This window comes from Callorhinus ursinus, unplaced genomic scaffold (genome assembly GCF_003265705.2).
Source record: "Callorhinus ursinus isolate GAN/ISIS: 27379988/994484 unplaced genomic scaffold, GSC_fseal_2.0 scaffold4, whole genome shotgun sequence".
Taxonomy (NCBI): domain Eukaryota; kingdom Metazoa; phylum Chordata; class Mammalia; order Carnivora; family Otariidae; genus Callorhinus; species Callorhinus ursinus.
In genome coordinates, this window is record NW_027397066.1 from 3,084,864 (window position 1) to 3,101,388 (window position 16,525).

A 16,525-nucleotide genomic window follows, 5' to 3' on the forward strand; every position below is an offset into this window, starting at 1 on the left:
AGGGAGCCCGCTTCTTCCTCTGCCTGCCGCTCCCCCGTTTGTGCTCTCTCTCTGTCTCTCTTTCTCTGACATTTAAATACATAAAATCTTAAAAAAAAAGAAGAAGAAGAAGAAGACTGTCGGGCTTCCCCAGGCCGGGCTCTGGTCAAGCTAAGGTTGTTTATCCCTCTAGCAGACCTTAACCTTAAGATCGGGAGCTCCTGGAGGAAGGTGTACCCTGCCTGCTTCAAGGATCTGCAAGGGGCTGTAGGCGGTTAAGGACGTTTACGTCCATCTACATTTCCTTTGATCTCCGTACATTTCACAGGAGGGGCCCGCTCAGTCTGCAGCACCCCGCCCCCCCCCCCAGGCTGAGACAGGGTTTGGGGGCAGGTGTTTAGGTATGCAGCTGCCCGCGGAGGCAGGAGCGCGGCAGTGGGCAGTTCCTCTAGTCCGGGCTGGACTGCGGGGTCGGTGACTGCCGGGCGGGGGGCCGGGGGTGCCGGGGCGCAGCTGCCCTGGGGGCCCTGGGCGAAACTGGGTAGGAGCCTGGTTCGCAAACCTTACTGAGCACGCGGTGCAGCTGATCGACTGGAAGCTGCCCAGGCTCCGACCCGGGGTTCCGATGCCCTGGCTCTGGAGGGGGCCCCAGGAATCTGCATATTAAGCAAACATCCTGATATACCGACACACGGTCCTCGCGGAGACCCACCCGGAGGACCAAGGAGGGTACCCCTCCGGCGCGCCTCGCGTCTCCCAGGCAACGGGCCCGCGGCGCGGGGTGATGACGTCAGGGACGGACGGTGGCCGAGAAGCCGTGCAGAGCTGCCAGCCTGCCTAGAAGGGCTGCGCGGGCCTTTGGCTGTGTGCCGCGCCGCAGAGGACATTGGTTGGGCGCCCGCTGTGTGTGCTGGACGGTGTGGGGCCCCAGCAACCAGGAGGGCCGGCGAAATCCAAGGTCGTGTCCAAGGGGCCGTGGGCGCGGGCGGCGCGGGTGCGCGGGGACGGAGCACCTGGCAAGAGGGGGGATGGCTTGTGCAAAGGCCCCGGGGCACACCCGTTCCCCGCGCAGAGTTGCTGGGGGCGAGACTGCGAGCGCGGGGACCCGCAGGTCATCTGGAGAGGCAGTTTGAGGAGTTTGGACCTTGTCCCCTGAGGTCGCCGCACAGCTGTCTCCTAAAGAGAGAATATCAGTCTGCATTTTAAGGGTCACCTCTCTGCTGCTGAGAGGAAAACTGACAGAAGGCGGCTGTGGCTATTGTAATGATGGCCTGCGGGGGACCACTCCAGTGCCCCCTGTGAATTGCAGCAGCCTAGACACTAGACACTAGACTAGCATTACCATGTGGTCTCACGGAGAGGTGCAGTGACGGGCTAGGTTCACCCAGCTCGGAAGTGCTAATGTTGGTGTGTCACGCCAGGCATTCTGGCTTCAGAATCCTTGGTCGCCGCAGCTGCACCATCATGCAGTCTTGTGGGTGAACTCGGGTGGCATGGGGTCCTAGGGATTTCCCTGGGTGCTTAGGATCATGGGATTTGAGGTTGGGTGTGCTAACAGCTGTAGATCTCGGGCGACTTCTTCCCTCTAGAAAGCCTCGGGTTCGCTTACCTGCTGAGAATACTTGGGGTTGCAAGCACCACTCATGTAGTTGCTTAACATTCACCTGCACTCAGGGGTTGCTCGATGACTGGACAGTCTTGTGATCGCTTTAGTAGTTGCGGAGAGAAGAAGGCATTTAGTAGGTGTTAAAAGAGCTGCAGTGGGGGTTTGGTAACCAACCAGGTTTTGGGGCAGAGAAGGGAATTCCAGCACGGCACTCAGGCTTGTCACTCCAGTAACTCAGGGGAACTGGCAATGTGGGCCTGGGCCTGTGGGAGGAAAGGCTGGGCCAGGGAGCCCTGGGTTTGAGCATTCAGAGCTTGAGGACCTCTAGATTGTGAGAGAGGGAGGGATGTCCAGGAAACTGCAGGTCTGCAGGGTCCAGTCTGGGAGCCCTCCACGCATCGGAGACAATTTCAGGTTATGAGGAGTGAGTGTGGCCAAGGCTGAGTCTGCAAGGAGCCAGAGGGGAGCAGGAAGGGATGCACGGTGTGGTGTCCTGGACCGCAGGGAGGGAGCATGAGGAGTGACAGGGATGCATTGAGGGCACACAAGTCCAGAAAGATAAGAGTTCCCCTGAGACGTTATAGTTTGCATTTTTTTCACTTCTAAGTTTTTTTTTAATTTTTTATTGTTATGTTAATCACCATACATTACATCATTAGTTTTTGATGTAGTGTTCCATGATTCATTGTTTGTGCATAACACCCAGTGCTCCACGCAGAACGTGCCCTCTTGAATACCCATCACCAGGCTAACCCATCCCCACACCCCCCTCCCCTCTAGAACCCTCAGTTTGTTTCTCAGAGTCCATAGTCTCTCATGGTTCATCTCCCCCTTCAAGCACTTGGATTCTGCCAAGAGCTGTGGCTTACCTTTAAAAAAAAGCCTTGTTTTGTTGAGGTGTAACGCACCATACGATCCATCCACAGCCGTGCAGTGGGGTGCAACCACCAGTGCTGTTTATTCCCAGAATGTTTTCATCACTCTGGAAGAAATCTTGGCCCCATTAGAAGTCACTCCCCAGCTGCTGGCAGCTGCCAGTCTACTTTCGATCTCTATGTATTTGCCCACATTGCACATTTCATGTAAGTAGGATCATGCAACATGTGATCTTTTGTGTCTTGACTTCTGTCACTTAAGGTAACACTGTCAAGGTTCATCCAACGATATTTCACTGTATGGATAGTCTACATTGTGTTTACACATTCATCAGCTGTTGGACATATGGGTTGTTTCCACTTTTGGGGGGTTATAAATAATGCCACTATGAACATTCGTGCACACATTTTTGTGTGGATATTTCTTTCCATTTCTCTTGGGTGTATAGCTGGGAGTGCAGTTGCCGGGTCACATGGTGGCTGTATATTTAAACTTTTTAAGAACCATCAGACTTTCCCAAAATGACTGTGCCATTCTGCATTCCCACCAGCAAGGCATGAGGGCATGAGGGTTCCACTCTGCATGTTTAATCAATGCATGTTATTGTCTGTCAGTTTGATCCTGGCCATCGTAGTGGAGGTATCTCATTGTGGTTTCAATTTGCACTCCGGATGGCGAATGATGCGGAGCATCGCTTCACCTCCTCCTTGGCCCTCTGCGTATCTTTGGAGAAACCTCTATTTGAGGCTTTTAAATTGGGTTATTTGGCTTTGTTATTAAGATTCTTCACATAGTCCGGGTGCAAGTCCCTTATCAATATGTGATTTGCAAATATCTTCCTTTCTCTGGTTTGCCTTTTCACTCACTCATTGGTGTTCTTTGCAGCAAAAGTTTTTGAGTTTGATGAAGTTGAATTAATCTACTTTTATTGCTTGTGCTTCCGATGCCGTGTCTAGGAAGGCGTGGCCTCACCTAAGGTTGTGAAGGTTTACTCCTACCTTTCCTTCTTCGAGGTTTTAGTGTCAGCTCCTACATCCAGGTCTGTGTCCCTTCTGAATTAAGTGTTGTGTGTGTGTGTGTGTGTGTGTGTGTGTGTGTGTGTGTGTGTGTGTGTGTAAAGAGTGGGCCCTCATTCCATTGCTTGTGGACATCAGGGGGGTGGGGGGCCCGACGCCACTTGAGAAAACTGCTCCTTCCCCAGGATGTTGTCCGGGCACGTTGGCCAAAGGCAGTTGACCCTACATATCAGGGTTTGCTGCCGGCCTCTTGGCTCTGTCCCGTCAGTCTACATGCGTCTGTCCTCATGTGCCGCCATATACCAGTCCCCTTTGCGGCAAGTTTTGAAATCAGGCAGAACAGATTTTCCAACTTTGTTCTTTTTCAAGGTGGTTTTGTCTATCCTGGGTTCCTTACATTTCCAGATAAATTTTAGGATCAGCTTTTTAATTCCTGCAAAAAAAAAAAAAAAAAGCCAGCGGAGATTTTGATGGGGACCACACTGGCTCTGTAGATGAGTTGGCAAATATCGATATTTTAACAATATTGAGTCCTTCTGACTCGTGAACAAGGGGTGTCTCTCCACTTACTGAGACCTCAGATTTCTTTCAAAAATGCTTTGTAGTTTTCAGAGTGTAAGTTTTACACTTCTTTCGTTGAATTTATTTCTCTCTATTTTATTATTTTGGATGCTGTCGTGAATTGAATTTTTCTTCATTTCATTTTTGAGTTGTTCACTGTTAGTGCATAGAAATTCGGTTGAGTTTTGCATATTGATTTTGTACCCTGTAAACTGGCTGAGCTAACTGATTCTAATTGTTTTTTAGTGGATTCCTTAGGATTTTCTATATACATAATCCTGTCATCTGCAGATAAGAGATAGGTTTCTGATCAGGATGCCTTTGATTTCATTTTCTTGCATGACGGCACTGGCTGGAGTGTCCAGTAGTGTGTTGATGAAAAGAGGCCTAGTGGACACCTTTATCTTGTTGCTGATGTTCGGAGAAGGGCATTCAGTCTTCTCTGTTAACGTATGATGAGAGCTGTGGGCATTTCATAGACGCCCTTTATCAGGTGGAAGAAGTTCCCTCCTGTTCCCAGTTTGTTCAGAATTTCTGTCACGAGAGGGTGTGGGAGTTTGTTGAATGCTTTTTCTGTATCTGCTGACACGATCATATATTTTTGTCCTTTATCGTGTTGGCATGGCATATTACATTGATTGACTATTTTCTATTCTTTTTTTTGTTTTTTGTTTTTTAGAGAGAGAGAGGGAGAGGTAGAGAACCCCAATCAGACTCCACGCTCAGCTGGGGCCCAACATGGGGCTCAGTCCCACGACCATAAGATCATGACCTGAGCTGAAATCAAGAGTCAGACGCTTAACCGACTGTACCAGCCAGGCGCCCCCTAATTGACTTTCACATGTTGAGCCGCCCGTAGTTTCCTGCGGGCACAGGTCCCTTGTCCTGGTGTGTGATCTTTCTCCTGTGGGACTGGATTCAGTCTGCAGGACTTACTGAGGAGTTGTTCACCTGTGTTCATAAGGGATGTTGGTCTGTAGCCCTCCTTTCTCGAGATGTCTTTGGTTTGGGATTCAAGGTGCTGCTGGCTTTATGGGACACCCTATGGAGGTGTTCCCTGTGCCTCTGTTTTTTGGGAGACTTTGTGGATAATTGGTATGTTTCTTTAAGTGTTTGGTAGAATTCACAGTGGAAGCCCCATGGCTTGTCTTTGTGGGCAGTTTGTTGATGCTTACCCAGCGTCCGTGTCCACTGTAGGTCTGTTCAGATTTCCTACTCCCTCCCATTCGCCTGTGGGGGGGGGGCGTGTCCCCTCCATGCCTTTCCCCTCTTACACACACACACACACACACACACACACACACACACACACACACACGTTCTTTTGTCACGAGATCACGCTCCCATTGCTTCTCAGTATTAAGCAGCCATACTCAGAGCCCCGCGTCCTAGACTGTTTCCACACTCAGTGGGTCCATGCTTGGGACCCCACTCTCCTGCTGTTCCTCTAAGTCTGGGTTCACCAGCCCCTCCTGTCCTGGGCCTTGATGAGCTGGGGCACTGTGGAAAAGGAGCCAGTCCTCTCAGAAAATTCCAGAATGATTCTTTGGTCAAGGGGCTGGGCTGCAGGGTGCCTGCTTTGTTGGTGGGAAGCCATGTGTCTGTTTGCCAAGAGAGTTCAGGACAGAAGTCTGTGTTCAAAGGCTCTCTGGCAGATGTCCCATGTCCAGGCAGGCTTGTAGGACCTTTGGTCCTGTTCTGTGTGGTCCAAGTGGACCGGCCAGTGTTATCTGGACTCCAGAGGGAGGCTTCCTGGGCTGTGAGGCCTGGCTGGGCCTCGGGGGGGACGGGCAAGGTATCCTTGGGCCAGGCTGTAGCCCACGGAGCCTCTAGCCTCAGCTGCCCAGGGCTGCCCACTGCGATTGGCCGCCTCCTCACCTTGTCTTTGGGGAAGGTGGACATGAGGTCTTGTACGGTCATTCTCTTTTGCCAGCCCTTTGGGAGTCTGTTTCTCTCCTACTTGCTACACGGCGCGCCCGCACTATGCCTCGGGTGGGTGAATGGGCCAGCTCGCTGGCTCAGGTCGTCTGTCTCCTGCAGGCTGATGCCCAGCAATGGCGCCCCTGTCAGAAGGCGGCACTGATGCCCTGCTCCCGGATCTCCCCAAGGGGCCCCTGCAGGCCTACCGTGCCCGCGCCTCCTTCTGCTGGCGGGAGCTGGTGCTGTTCCTGGAAGGCGAGGACGTGCTGCGCCTGAAGGTGAGGTGAGCCAGCAGTGGGCTGGGCTGAGCCCCGTGGCTATGCTGGGTGTCTGGTTCGTGGGCACTGGCGGGCCGTCTGGCCCCTGAAGGCCCCAGCAAGTGCCCGGTGTGGCCTGGGTCCTGGGAGCCCTCTGGGGGAGCGTCACTGCTGCCCGGGAAGAAGCTCAGGCTGATTCAGCTTCTGAGGCCTTGGGTCCCTGTGCTTGTGACTGGAACGACTTCCATCTGCCCCTGGGTCTCTGGGCTGGACCATGCCTCGTGGAGCAGATTGTAGTGAGGGTCCGTCCTTGGCCTCCAAGTGGGCCACTCCCCGTCTCCTCCATTTCCAGAAGGCCATCTTCTCAGCTTTGGAGAATGACCCGCTCTTTGCTCGTTCGCACGGGGAAGATCTCTCCCTGGAGAAGTACCGGGAGCTGAGCTTCCTTCGCTGCAAGCGGGTCATGGAGTACAGCCTCCTCCCCGTGGAAGAGATGGTGGCCAGGCCTCTGTCGGTCCAGACACTCATCGCCTGCCTGGGCATGTATGACTGGTCCCTGGCTGTCAAGTTCTTGCTGCACATGCTGGTGAGTGGGCAGGGAGGAGGGCGGAGGAGGGCGCCGCCCGGGGCCCAGGCAGGAGGCCGACACGGACAGAGCAGGTCCTCATTTATGTAAATGACACACAGCCCGTACGATGTAGACAGGGCCCGCGGGGTGTGCTGCTGGCCAGTGTTTGCTGGCTGGTAGAGTTTTGTGGGGATGCGAGCATTTGGGGAAATGTTTCTTTTTAAGAGAGTTCTGAGAAATAATAGAGGAAGCAAAAATGGAGATGAGAACGCATGGGCAGATCTCGTGATGCCTTAGGGAGAGGTCCTGCTTCTCTCAGCTGTCCGTGCAAATGGGCACACAGGAGTCCTTGACGAGAATGCCGTGGAAGTTAAAGCCCCATAAGAAGAGGAGCTCTGGGACTCTTTTGCTTTACACCAACCCCCTGCCCCCCCCAAACCCCACAAAAAGCAAAACCAGCAAGGAAGTGGAAGCAGTTCAGAGGGGACGCTGGGGCTCCCATTGCCGGTACACGGGCAGAGGTGAGGACGTGTCCATGGCCTCGGCAGACACGTGGCCCGCCCCTGGGGCTCTGATGGGAAGCTGGGCTCGCCTGCCCGTCCTGCACCCTCGCCCCTCCGCTCCCCCTGTGCTCCCCCTCTGCGCCCCCTGTGCTCCCATCACCCTGCCCATCCGTCCTCTTGGGACTTCCCTCTGGCATCTTAAGTGTGAGGTGCTCCTGCTTAAGTTACATGAACTGCTCGGGCCAGGGATGCGGGTCTCATCCCGGCCATGGGCATTACAGCGTGTGCCGTCCCCAACACCCCAGGATAGCAGGACTCCTTAACTTGTACCTGTTGCATGATGATTTTATATTTCCAGACTTTTGGATCAGCGATTTACAGCTCTGGTTCTGAAAGACATTTAAAATACCTTCCAAAGATCTTCAACATGGACGTGAGTTGAAAGCCCCCGTGAGCTGTGAGCCCACGTTCTTCTCCCCGTGCACCTCAGGGTGCAGGAGGGAGTCCCCAGGGGCCGCACCGAATCCCCAGCACTCGGTGGGTTTAGCATGTGGCTCTCGAAGCCAAGCGTTCAGTTTTCTTCCGCTCCGGGGAGCAGTTCCTGGTTCCGCGCTGCCCTGGCGAGGCTGCTGTCAGCTTGCCTAGCCCTCTGTCCTGCAGGCTGGGGCTGTGGTGTCCAGCATGGCCCCGTGACCCCATAAGACCCCAGCCGGTTGGGTTCGGGGGGGTGGGGATTTGGTGCGTTGGCCTCTAATTTAGTCCTTCTGGAAAGACGGTGGCAGGGCCCCTCCAGGAGCGTGCAGAAAGAACCTTTCTTGCCTTACACCATTTTGTGCTTCGATACTAGATTTTTGGGTGCTTTGCGGTGACTGAACTCAGTCACGGGAGTAATGCCAAGGCCATCCGAACAACTGCTCACTACGACCCCGCCACCGAGGTAGGTATTACGTTCCCGTCGGTCTCGGGGCTTCGAGCATGCGTGATGTGGGGTTCCTACACTCAGAAATCTGTCCTTGTACACGTGTGCTTCTCATGCACGCTGAGATCGTCACCCTGCCAAGTGGTAGCTTGGGACATAGAGGGTTTATTTGTTCACCAGGCAGCCTGTTGGTGTTGGGTTCGTAAATGTTCAAGCTGCCCACGCTTGCTAAAACGAACAATGTGAAGAAGGTTCTCCTTGACCCTGGTCCCTTTCTAGCTGCCTGCTCCCCATCTGTGGCCAGGCTCTGCCGGCCGGGGGCCTGCCCTGTCCACTCCTGCCCCTGCATCTGGCCCCTCGGACCACGTGGCTGGTGAGCACCGTTGGCCGCTGCCTTGTGCGTTCCACCAGCACATCCGTGGCGCGGGTGTTGTTCTCAGCACCGGGCACTCAGGGGCTGTGACCTTGCTCTCGAGGAGCAGACGCTCTGGGCTCTAGTCGGGGGAGTCAGATGTCAGCTAATGGAGTCATGAGTTATGGGGTGGTCGGTGCTGTGGAGGGAAGCGAGGGCAGGGAGGGATGGGGCGCACGGGTCAGGCAGCCTCCTCTCTCCATGACCTCTGTGCCCTGCTGTCCCTGTTGCTGGGGTCAGTCTCCTCTGCTTCTCTGAGGACAGCGCCCTCTGCTGCTCGTTACACGCTGGTCTGGTGATTCAGGACCCCTCCGCCTTCCCCATGCTGGTAGCAGAAAGCGTAACAGAAAGTGAAGCCCTGTGCTCGTGTATTTGCTCATCACTCATTTGTTCTCCAACAGCGCGGGCTGAGTGTGCACTGGGCACCTGCGTGCTGCCTGCCAGGAGTGCACAGGGCCACAGCCCTGAGGGGAGCTGCCGGCGGGGCAGAGCGGGGCCGGGGGAGAGGTGGTTGCCGCCCAGCGTGACAGCCGTCCACAGCAGAGCAGGGCGGAGAGAGTGCTGCTCAGCCACGGCCCCCTTTGGCTTTCCAGCCACCACATACCTTTCTCTGAACCCAGGTTTTTCTGGCCTGGCCTCGTCTCTTTGCTCTGCACTCTGGTGCCATGGGCCCTCCATGCTAGGCGGGGAGGCAGGGTGAAGCCTGGGTGTCCACGGGGCAGCCCAGTTCTGACCCACTGCCTGTTGGCATCTGCACCTAAGTGAAGATCAGAGCATGACGTCAGCTGCTGGGATCGGGAGCCCGGGGCCCTCTGTGGGCTGCTGGTTAGGCGCCCATGTTGACAACAGGTGTTTGTTGACCACCTGGTATGTGCCAGGCACTGCTTTAAGGGACAGGGCACCTAGCAGTGAGCACAACAGATTAGTCTGTGCTCTGGGGGTCGCCTGTGCTGGAGGGGAGACACAGACGGGCGGCAGCAAGGAGATTTGGGTGTGCCAGGGACCGTGGAGACATGGACGGGGTGGGGCGGTGTGCCATGACCCGAGCAGTGGCTGGGTGAGGGACAGTGACAGGTGGTGGCCCCATGGAGAGGTGAGCCAAGGCAGGACTGGCAGGCCTACCCCTGCCCTCACTTTTCTTTAGTGGGGTCTCGGCATCTGGAAGGTAGTCCCTGGGGCACTCAGAGTTGATAACCCAGTACACAGTGCCGGCCTGTGCCGGGACATTCCCCGTGTGCTCGTCTCAGCTTCCCACCCACAGGGAGAAGGAAACCTGCCTAGCATTTGCCCTCAGTGGCCTGCAGGTTACACGGATGACTCACTGTCAGATGCTGGCTTTGCCCAGCTACCCAGCCCTCCCTCCCAACCCTGGGATAGCTCCCATCCTTCCCCCACCCCGCCTTACTCCCAGCCCAGCCCCCAGCCCGGTCCCCCATTGCTCCTCAGCTCGTCTCCTGCCTCACTGAGCACCCGGCGAGCCTCCCAGCACCTCCCTTGATCCGTGGGCTTGTTCACTCCGACGTTTCCAGGGTCCGCCTTGTGCTCCTGGGCACGTGGCCCTCGTGGAGCCCGTAGGTGGGGGACACCATGGAAGGAGAAACAGTACATTGTTGGTTAGCGCCCATGAGGGGAGAGGGAGGAACACAGCAGAGGAGGGGCTCCACTTAAAGGCTGTGGCCAGGGAAGGCGCCCCGAGGGGTGAGGCCTCGCAGTAAGCACCACCGGGGTGCTGGCCGGCTGCTGGAATGTTGGGTGTATATTTTATCATCTGACTCAAGTCCTCACTTTCCACAGATGTGTGCTCATTAAGTCATGGGGCCCAGGGATATGCTGTGTTTAAAAACAGGGCTCCCTGCGCCAGACGGGAGCTAAAACGTTCAGGTACTTCTACTCTTCCTCAGGGATTTTGAATAGAACGTCGACTCTATGAAAAAGGGAAAGGAGTTCTGCGTGTGTTTTAGTTGTTAATTATAACTTTGATTATAACTTTATTATTATTATTATTATTTTTTTTTTTTGCGCAGGAATTCATCATACACTCTCCTGACTTCGAAGCTGCCAAATTCTGGGTTGGCAACATGGGCAAGACAGCTACTCACGCCGTGGTGTTCGCTCAGCTGTACACGCCGGGGGGGCAGTGCCACGGCCTGCACTCCTTCGTGGTGCAGGTGAGTGGCTCCTGGCCGGGCGGCTTCAGTGACGGACGCGCAGCATCGTCCAGAAGCGCCTTCATGGCTGCTGGGGGCAGGGGCGCTCCTAGCTTCTAGTGAGCACAGACCAAAGGAAAGGAGAACCCCCTGGCATGCACAGGACAGCCCACCCGCCCCTGAGAGGGGAAGATCCAGCCCCCAGTGTCAGGGGTGCTGGGGTCGATCAACCCGGTCTAGACCTGGGGTCACCCGAGGGAGAGGCTTTCCATCCCTCTGGTGACCATGTCACCATGTTTTCAGCCGCTCATCACAGACCTGGGCTTACCAGCCCCACCATCCTGTGGTTCTGCCCGGCAGGTATGAGGTAGGTTCCGGTGCTGACGTGAAGTCCCGACTCGGGGGCCTTGATGTAGCCTGTTCCCGGGTCACAAGCAGGAAGCTACCACCAAGGGGTGCCCGGGGCTGACGGCCAGGCCAGGGCTCCCAGCCTCCCTGGTGGGGCCCGTTTCCTGACTGCTCAGGGCTGCTGCAGTTTCCTTGAACCCCAAGCTTCCGGAAGCTTGCCCAGGGCCTTTCTGCCTTGGCTGACTGGAATGGGAGCCCTGCTTCCCCCCACCCTGACCCATTCCGGCATTTCTGTTAGGATATTTCTGGTGAGGGGCTCTCATGAGAGAAGAAAGTCAGTCACATCTTTTTTTTTTTTTCCTAATTGAGGTGAAATTCATATAACATACAATGAACCATTTTGAAGTGAACAGTTCAGTGGCATTTGGTGCTTTCCTAGTGCTGTCTCTAGTTCACAAACATTCTCATGTCCAGGAGAACACCCCGTACCCACGCTTGCTCCCGACTCCCCTCCCCAGCCCCTGGCAACTGCTAATCTGCTCTCTGTGGGCTTGCCTGCTGGATATCTCATGTGGAAGGAATCCTACAGCATGACCTTTCCTGTCTCGCTACGTTCACGTACTATGGTTTTGAAGTCCACCCATACTATAGCAGGTGCCGGAATTTCCTTACTTTTTAAGGCTGAATAATCCATTGTATGGATTGGACCACAATGTGTGTATCCACTTGCCTCCTGATGGACGTTCAGGTGGTTTTCACCTTTTGGCTGCCATGAACAGTGCTGTGAGCGCTCACGAGCAGGGTCTGTTTGAGCCCCTGTTTCCGTTCTCCTGGGTAGATGCCCAGGAGTGGACTTGCTGAGTCCTATGGTGATGCGGTGCTTAACTTTTTGAAGAGTCGCCATACCGCTTCCCACACTTCCCACCAATTTGTATTCCCATCTGCGGTGTATGAGGGTCCCAGGTTCTTTAGACCCTCCCTGATACATATTTTCCTTTTTGTTGAATAAGCACACTGGTGGGCACGAGTTGGTATTTGTTGTGGTTTTAATTTGCATTTTCGTAATGACCTATGACGTTGAGCTTCTCTTCGTGTGCCAGTTGGCCGCTCGCGTATTTTCTTTGGAGAAATGTTTGTTCAGGTCCTTTGCCCTGTGGAACTACGCTAAGGCCCCCCCCCCCCCACCCCAGGGAAAGGCAAAGGCTGTTTGCCCAGGGCTGGCTGAAGCAGGGAGGCGGCCACCATCCCTCGGGAGGCTGGGGCAGTCCTGAGCCTGGTCAGGGGATCGGGCTGGGCTTTGTCAGGTTGGTCCTAAGCTGGTTAGCAGGAAAGAAACAAGGGACGCTGTCAGTCACTGAGCGAGCCCTGGCCCGTTGCCACGGGGAGCTTGCTTGCCTTCCTGCACTGCTTGCTGTGGGCTGTGGCTCACGGTCCTCCCGTCGCGTGGCCAGGCTGTCGTCCATCAGTGCCTCTCTGTCCAGCTCTGAATTGGGTGGTTTGTCTTCTTACTGTTGAGTTCTGAGAGCTCTTCACATGTCCTGGAGACTCAACCTTCATCCGATAGATGATTTTCTCTCATTCCATAGGTTGTCTTTCTATTTTCTTGTTTGTGCCCTTCGAGGCACGAAGGGTTTTAATTTCAGTGAAGTCTGGTTGGTCCCTTTCCCCCTTGTTGCTCGTGTCCATATCTTCAGTTCACATTTGAGCCACTGAAGCCCAGATGCCACTTTTCATTACCTCCGGCCGCCATGCACTGCCTCTGTGAGTACAGGCTTGTACCTGAAGTGAACTTCTTGTGGAGACTGGGCTAGCATTCACTTTGTTCAGAGTTTGCGGCCCTTTAGTCGAGAGATCCGTGGTGTTTCGCTCTCCGGCAGGACCGTGTCGCCCCTCCATCCAGCAGGACATTTCTGCGTGCCTAATGTACGCCAAGCAAGGGCTTGTGGGTGGCGTGCGTGCCCGTCCTCATCAAGGAAGAGAGCATGGAACAAGGACTCACCAGGCTAGTCAGAGGTGTGATGCATGCTACGGGTCGTAGCCGATCCGGTGGAGGGCTATGATTTTTCACAGGTTTGTTTGCTCAGGTCAGGTTGGCAGACCTCACAAATTGTAAATGGACACGGTCACATTTATTTGTGATAAGTATGACGTTAACTAGTTCCACTCTGGGCATTGGTCTGCTCCCTTTCCTTGACTGGGAGGTTAGTGTGGGATTTGTGGCAACTGCATGGTCATCGATTTCCATGTGAACTGGGACTTGCCCCCACACTGTTCTTCTCTGCGATTCCTCGAAAAGCACCAACCTGTTTTCTTTTTTTTTTTTAAGATTTTATTTATTTATTTATTTGAGAGAGAGAGAGAGAGAGAGAGAGCACGAGAGGGGGGAGGGTCAGAGGGAGAAGCAGACTCCCCGCTGAGCAGGGAGCCCGATGCGGGACTCGATCCTGGGACTCCGGGATCATGACCTGAGCCGAAGGCAGACGTTTAAATGACTGAGCCACCCAGGCGCCCAACCAACCTGTTTTCTTTCAGTGCATCTTCTCTCCACATGCACTTCCTTTCCACCTTTGTTTTTTTTTTTTTTAATTTCAAAACGTTATGAAAAGTTAGCATCCAAATCTTCACCAGGGCTTACTGAAAGATGAGGAAGGGGAAAAGAGCTTTTATGTTTGGACCTCAGTCTGTTTTTATCTGAAATACCATTATCGTGACATTCAGTCGAATCAGATGGTTGTTCCACCAAAATAAACGAAAGCAAGCAATTCTGCAAATAGCTAAACTCCCAATAGCACAAACTCACTGTTTCCTTAAAGCAGAGTTTCTTGCCCTGTGCCATGGACCTTTGAGCTGGGTGAGCCTCTTATGGGGCCGAGCCGTGTGCGGTAGGCATGCTCCACCCATGTGCCCACGGTGCCCCCCAGTACAGACAGCCAGAGGGTCTCAGACGGGACACCCGGCCCTGGCGGCGAGGGGCAGTATGGGCTCACACCTGGTTGGGAGTCGCTACCATACCCTGGTGTTCTCGGGTGCAGCCCCCTGTCCGTGGCGTAGCGCTCCCACGGCGAGGAACCATCCACTAGCTACATCTGTAGTGTCTCGGAAAGTATATTCATGGAAACCCGCTTTGGGAGCAGAGATCTACAGGACTAATCTCAGGCTCTGTCTCCTCCCACGTGCATGCGCCCCGGTCCGGCGGCAGCCTGGCGTGTAAATCCGAAGGTAACATCGCTGCTGGCCTCAAGGCTGCAGTACTCCTCCACCCCCATGCTAGCCACCCGGCGCTGCCGCAGCGGCCCAGCGCCTCAGAGCTGGAGGCCGGGCATCTGACGCCAGTGTGGGCAGCCCCCACCCCCCACCTTGCACCCCCGGGCTCCAGGGGACAGTCCAGCCCCTGGTGGCCGCCAAGTCACTGGGCCTGTGGCCGCATCTTCTCTGTCTCTTGTAGGACACTTGTCTTTGGATTTGGGACCCACCTGGGTCATTTGGGAGGACCTCATCTCCAGATCCTTTGCTTAATTACAGTTGTGAAGACCCTAGCTCCAAATAAGGTCACGTTTTTGAAGGACGGTTTCCCCCCACAGATACAGGAAGGGAGCCGGGGGCTCAGTCACTGAGGGTTTTTAACACATTCGTTTTAATTTCTGTGAAGTCCTAATGGTTGCCGTTCATTGTTTTCTGTGCGTTGTGCAGATTCGGAACACCAAGACCCTTCTTCCCATGCCAGGGGTGATGGTTGGCGACATCGGGAAGAAGCTAGGGCTGAATGGTGTGGACAACGGGTGAGTGTATGCCCTGACCTCGTGGTCACAGTGTTTTCTGTGGGGTCGTCACACACTCTGCATCACACACCTGTGTCATAAACACACCCCATGTCACACACACCTGTGTCACACACAACCCGTCTCACACCGTGTCACACATACCCCACATCACACACACTTGTGTGACACACACACCCCTTGTCACAACCCCGTGTCACCCACCCCGTGTCACCCTCCCTGTGTCTCACGTACATTGTTTCACACATGCCATGTTACCCAAACACATCATGTCACACACCGTGTCTCACACATACCATGTCACACATATACATTGTGTCACACACACCCCGCGTCACACACACACCCACTGGCCTGGCCACCATCTGACTGTTTCTGGAACAGCTTTTGTGGTCTGCATGTGCTCAAAAGAGGTATGTGAAGTTTTGCTCTCAGTTAAACTCGAGGGCATATTTTCACAAGTATAAATACATTCAGACTTGTTCTATCTCCGTGTGGCAAGAATGGGTGAAGATTTTCCATTCCTAAAAAAGGGCACTTTGAGTTTACAGAGTTGTGCTTGAAAAAGCATTCCTCAGCTTTCAAGTAATAAGCTGGAACACTCCAGGGGTGCTGGCACCCAGTCTGTTCTTAAAAAGTGGATAGCTGAACTCATTGCCTGGGGGGGGGGCCTCCATTGCGGCCAGTTGGAGCGACCCCACGGAGGCCCAGGCACAGCGGCCGCTCCTGGGCAGGGCCTCAGATGCTCCCAGCGGGGCCTGCAGAGGAGCTGGTCTATAGCTGACCTTTGTTTCATACTCAGGAGGGCGACCTGCAGAGGTTGGCTTCTTGCCTGGATGCTGGCAGGGGCCTGGCGGCCAGCCGAGCATTCCTCACCTGCAGATCCTCTAGATGCTTTCCAAGGAATTTGGGAGGGGCTACTCCAGCCCGCCTTGTGCCCAGCCCTGGGTCTCTGCTCTTCCCTGGGGGTCCTGGACAGTGCGCTGCATCTTTCCTCCAAGGCTGGCCTGGACCCAGGGTAGGGTGGAGAGGTCAGCGATACCCAGGGGCCAGTGTCTCACCTGCTCTCCACCCACTGCATGGCTCTTAGTAAGCATCTTCCAGGTGTCAGGCCCAACGGCCCCATTATAAAAGGGTCAATAAGATCTACAGAAACTGCCAAGGAGAAGGAGGTGGCTCAGTGAGAACGTGGACAGTAGGCCGTTGCCACAGAAAGGGGCCACCCTGTAGTGGCACCGGGGGGCCACCCGTACCTGCTGCAGGCAGAGTGAAAGGAGAATCCTGATGGGCCCCTGAGGAGGTGGCGGCGCTCTGAGGGCTGCCTGTGCAGGGATCACGGGAAGGCCGGGCCTGTTGAGTGTCATGGCAGGTGCCACGTGGCTGGAGGCAGGGAGGAGGGTGGGGCTGGGGGGTCGAAGGGACTTGTGCAGGTGTCACCATTCCAATCAGCAGTTTGGAAAGGCCCGTGCTACTATGCACAGGACGGGCTGAAGAGGTGGGTCTGCAAAGAGCCCAGGGGTGATTGTCGCAGTGAACCGGACCAGAGGAGGTGGGGGCTGAATGAACACGGATGGAGGGGAGGGGGAGTTCAGGACCCTCCTCGGGCAGAGCTGACACCCAGCTTTGATGGGGTG

The 16,525-nt window shown here is 54.9% G+C and overlaps 1 protein-coding gene across 6 annotated transcripts in view; it reads left to right on the forward strand.

Moving 5' to 3' along the window:
* Window positions 1–779: 779 nt before the first annotated feature.
* ACOX3 (acyl-CoA oxidase 3, pristanoyl) overlaps window positions 780–16,525 on the forward strand; it is a 40,848-nt gene continuing 25,102 nt past the window's right edge. The window contains exons 1-7 of one of the 6 annotated variants that reach the window (XM_073891360.1): window positions 780–937; window positions 6,079–6,236; window positions 6,538–6,801; window positions 7,645–7,719; window positions 8,134–8,223; window positions 10,642–10,785; window positions 14,803–14,891. In XM_073891360.1, coding sequence (XP_073747461.1) covers window positions 6,093–6,236; window positions 6,538–6,801; window positions 7,645–7,719; window positions 8,134–8,223; window positions 10,642–10,785; window positions 14,803–14,891 — 806 coding nt within the window. In that variant the 5' untranslated portion in view covers window positions 780–937; window positions 6,079–6,092. Of the gene's footprint in view, window positions 938–5,809; window positions 5,944–6,078; window positions 6,242–6,537; window positions 6,802–7,644; window positions 7,720–8,133; window positions 8,224–10,641; window positions 10,786–14,802; window positions 14,892–16,525 lie in introns of those variants that run through there. The other 5 variants (XM_025887465.2, XM_073891361.1, XM_073891362.1 and 2 more) reach the window with 5 other exon arrangements.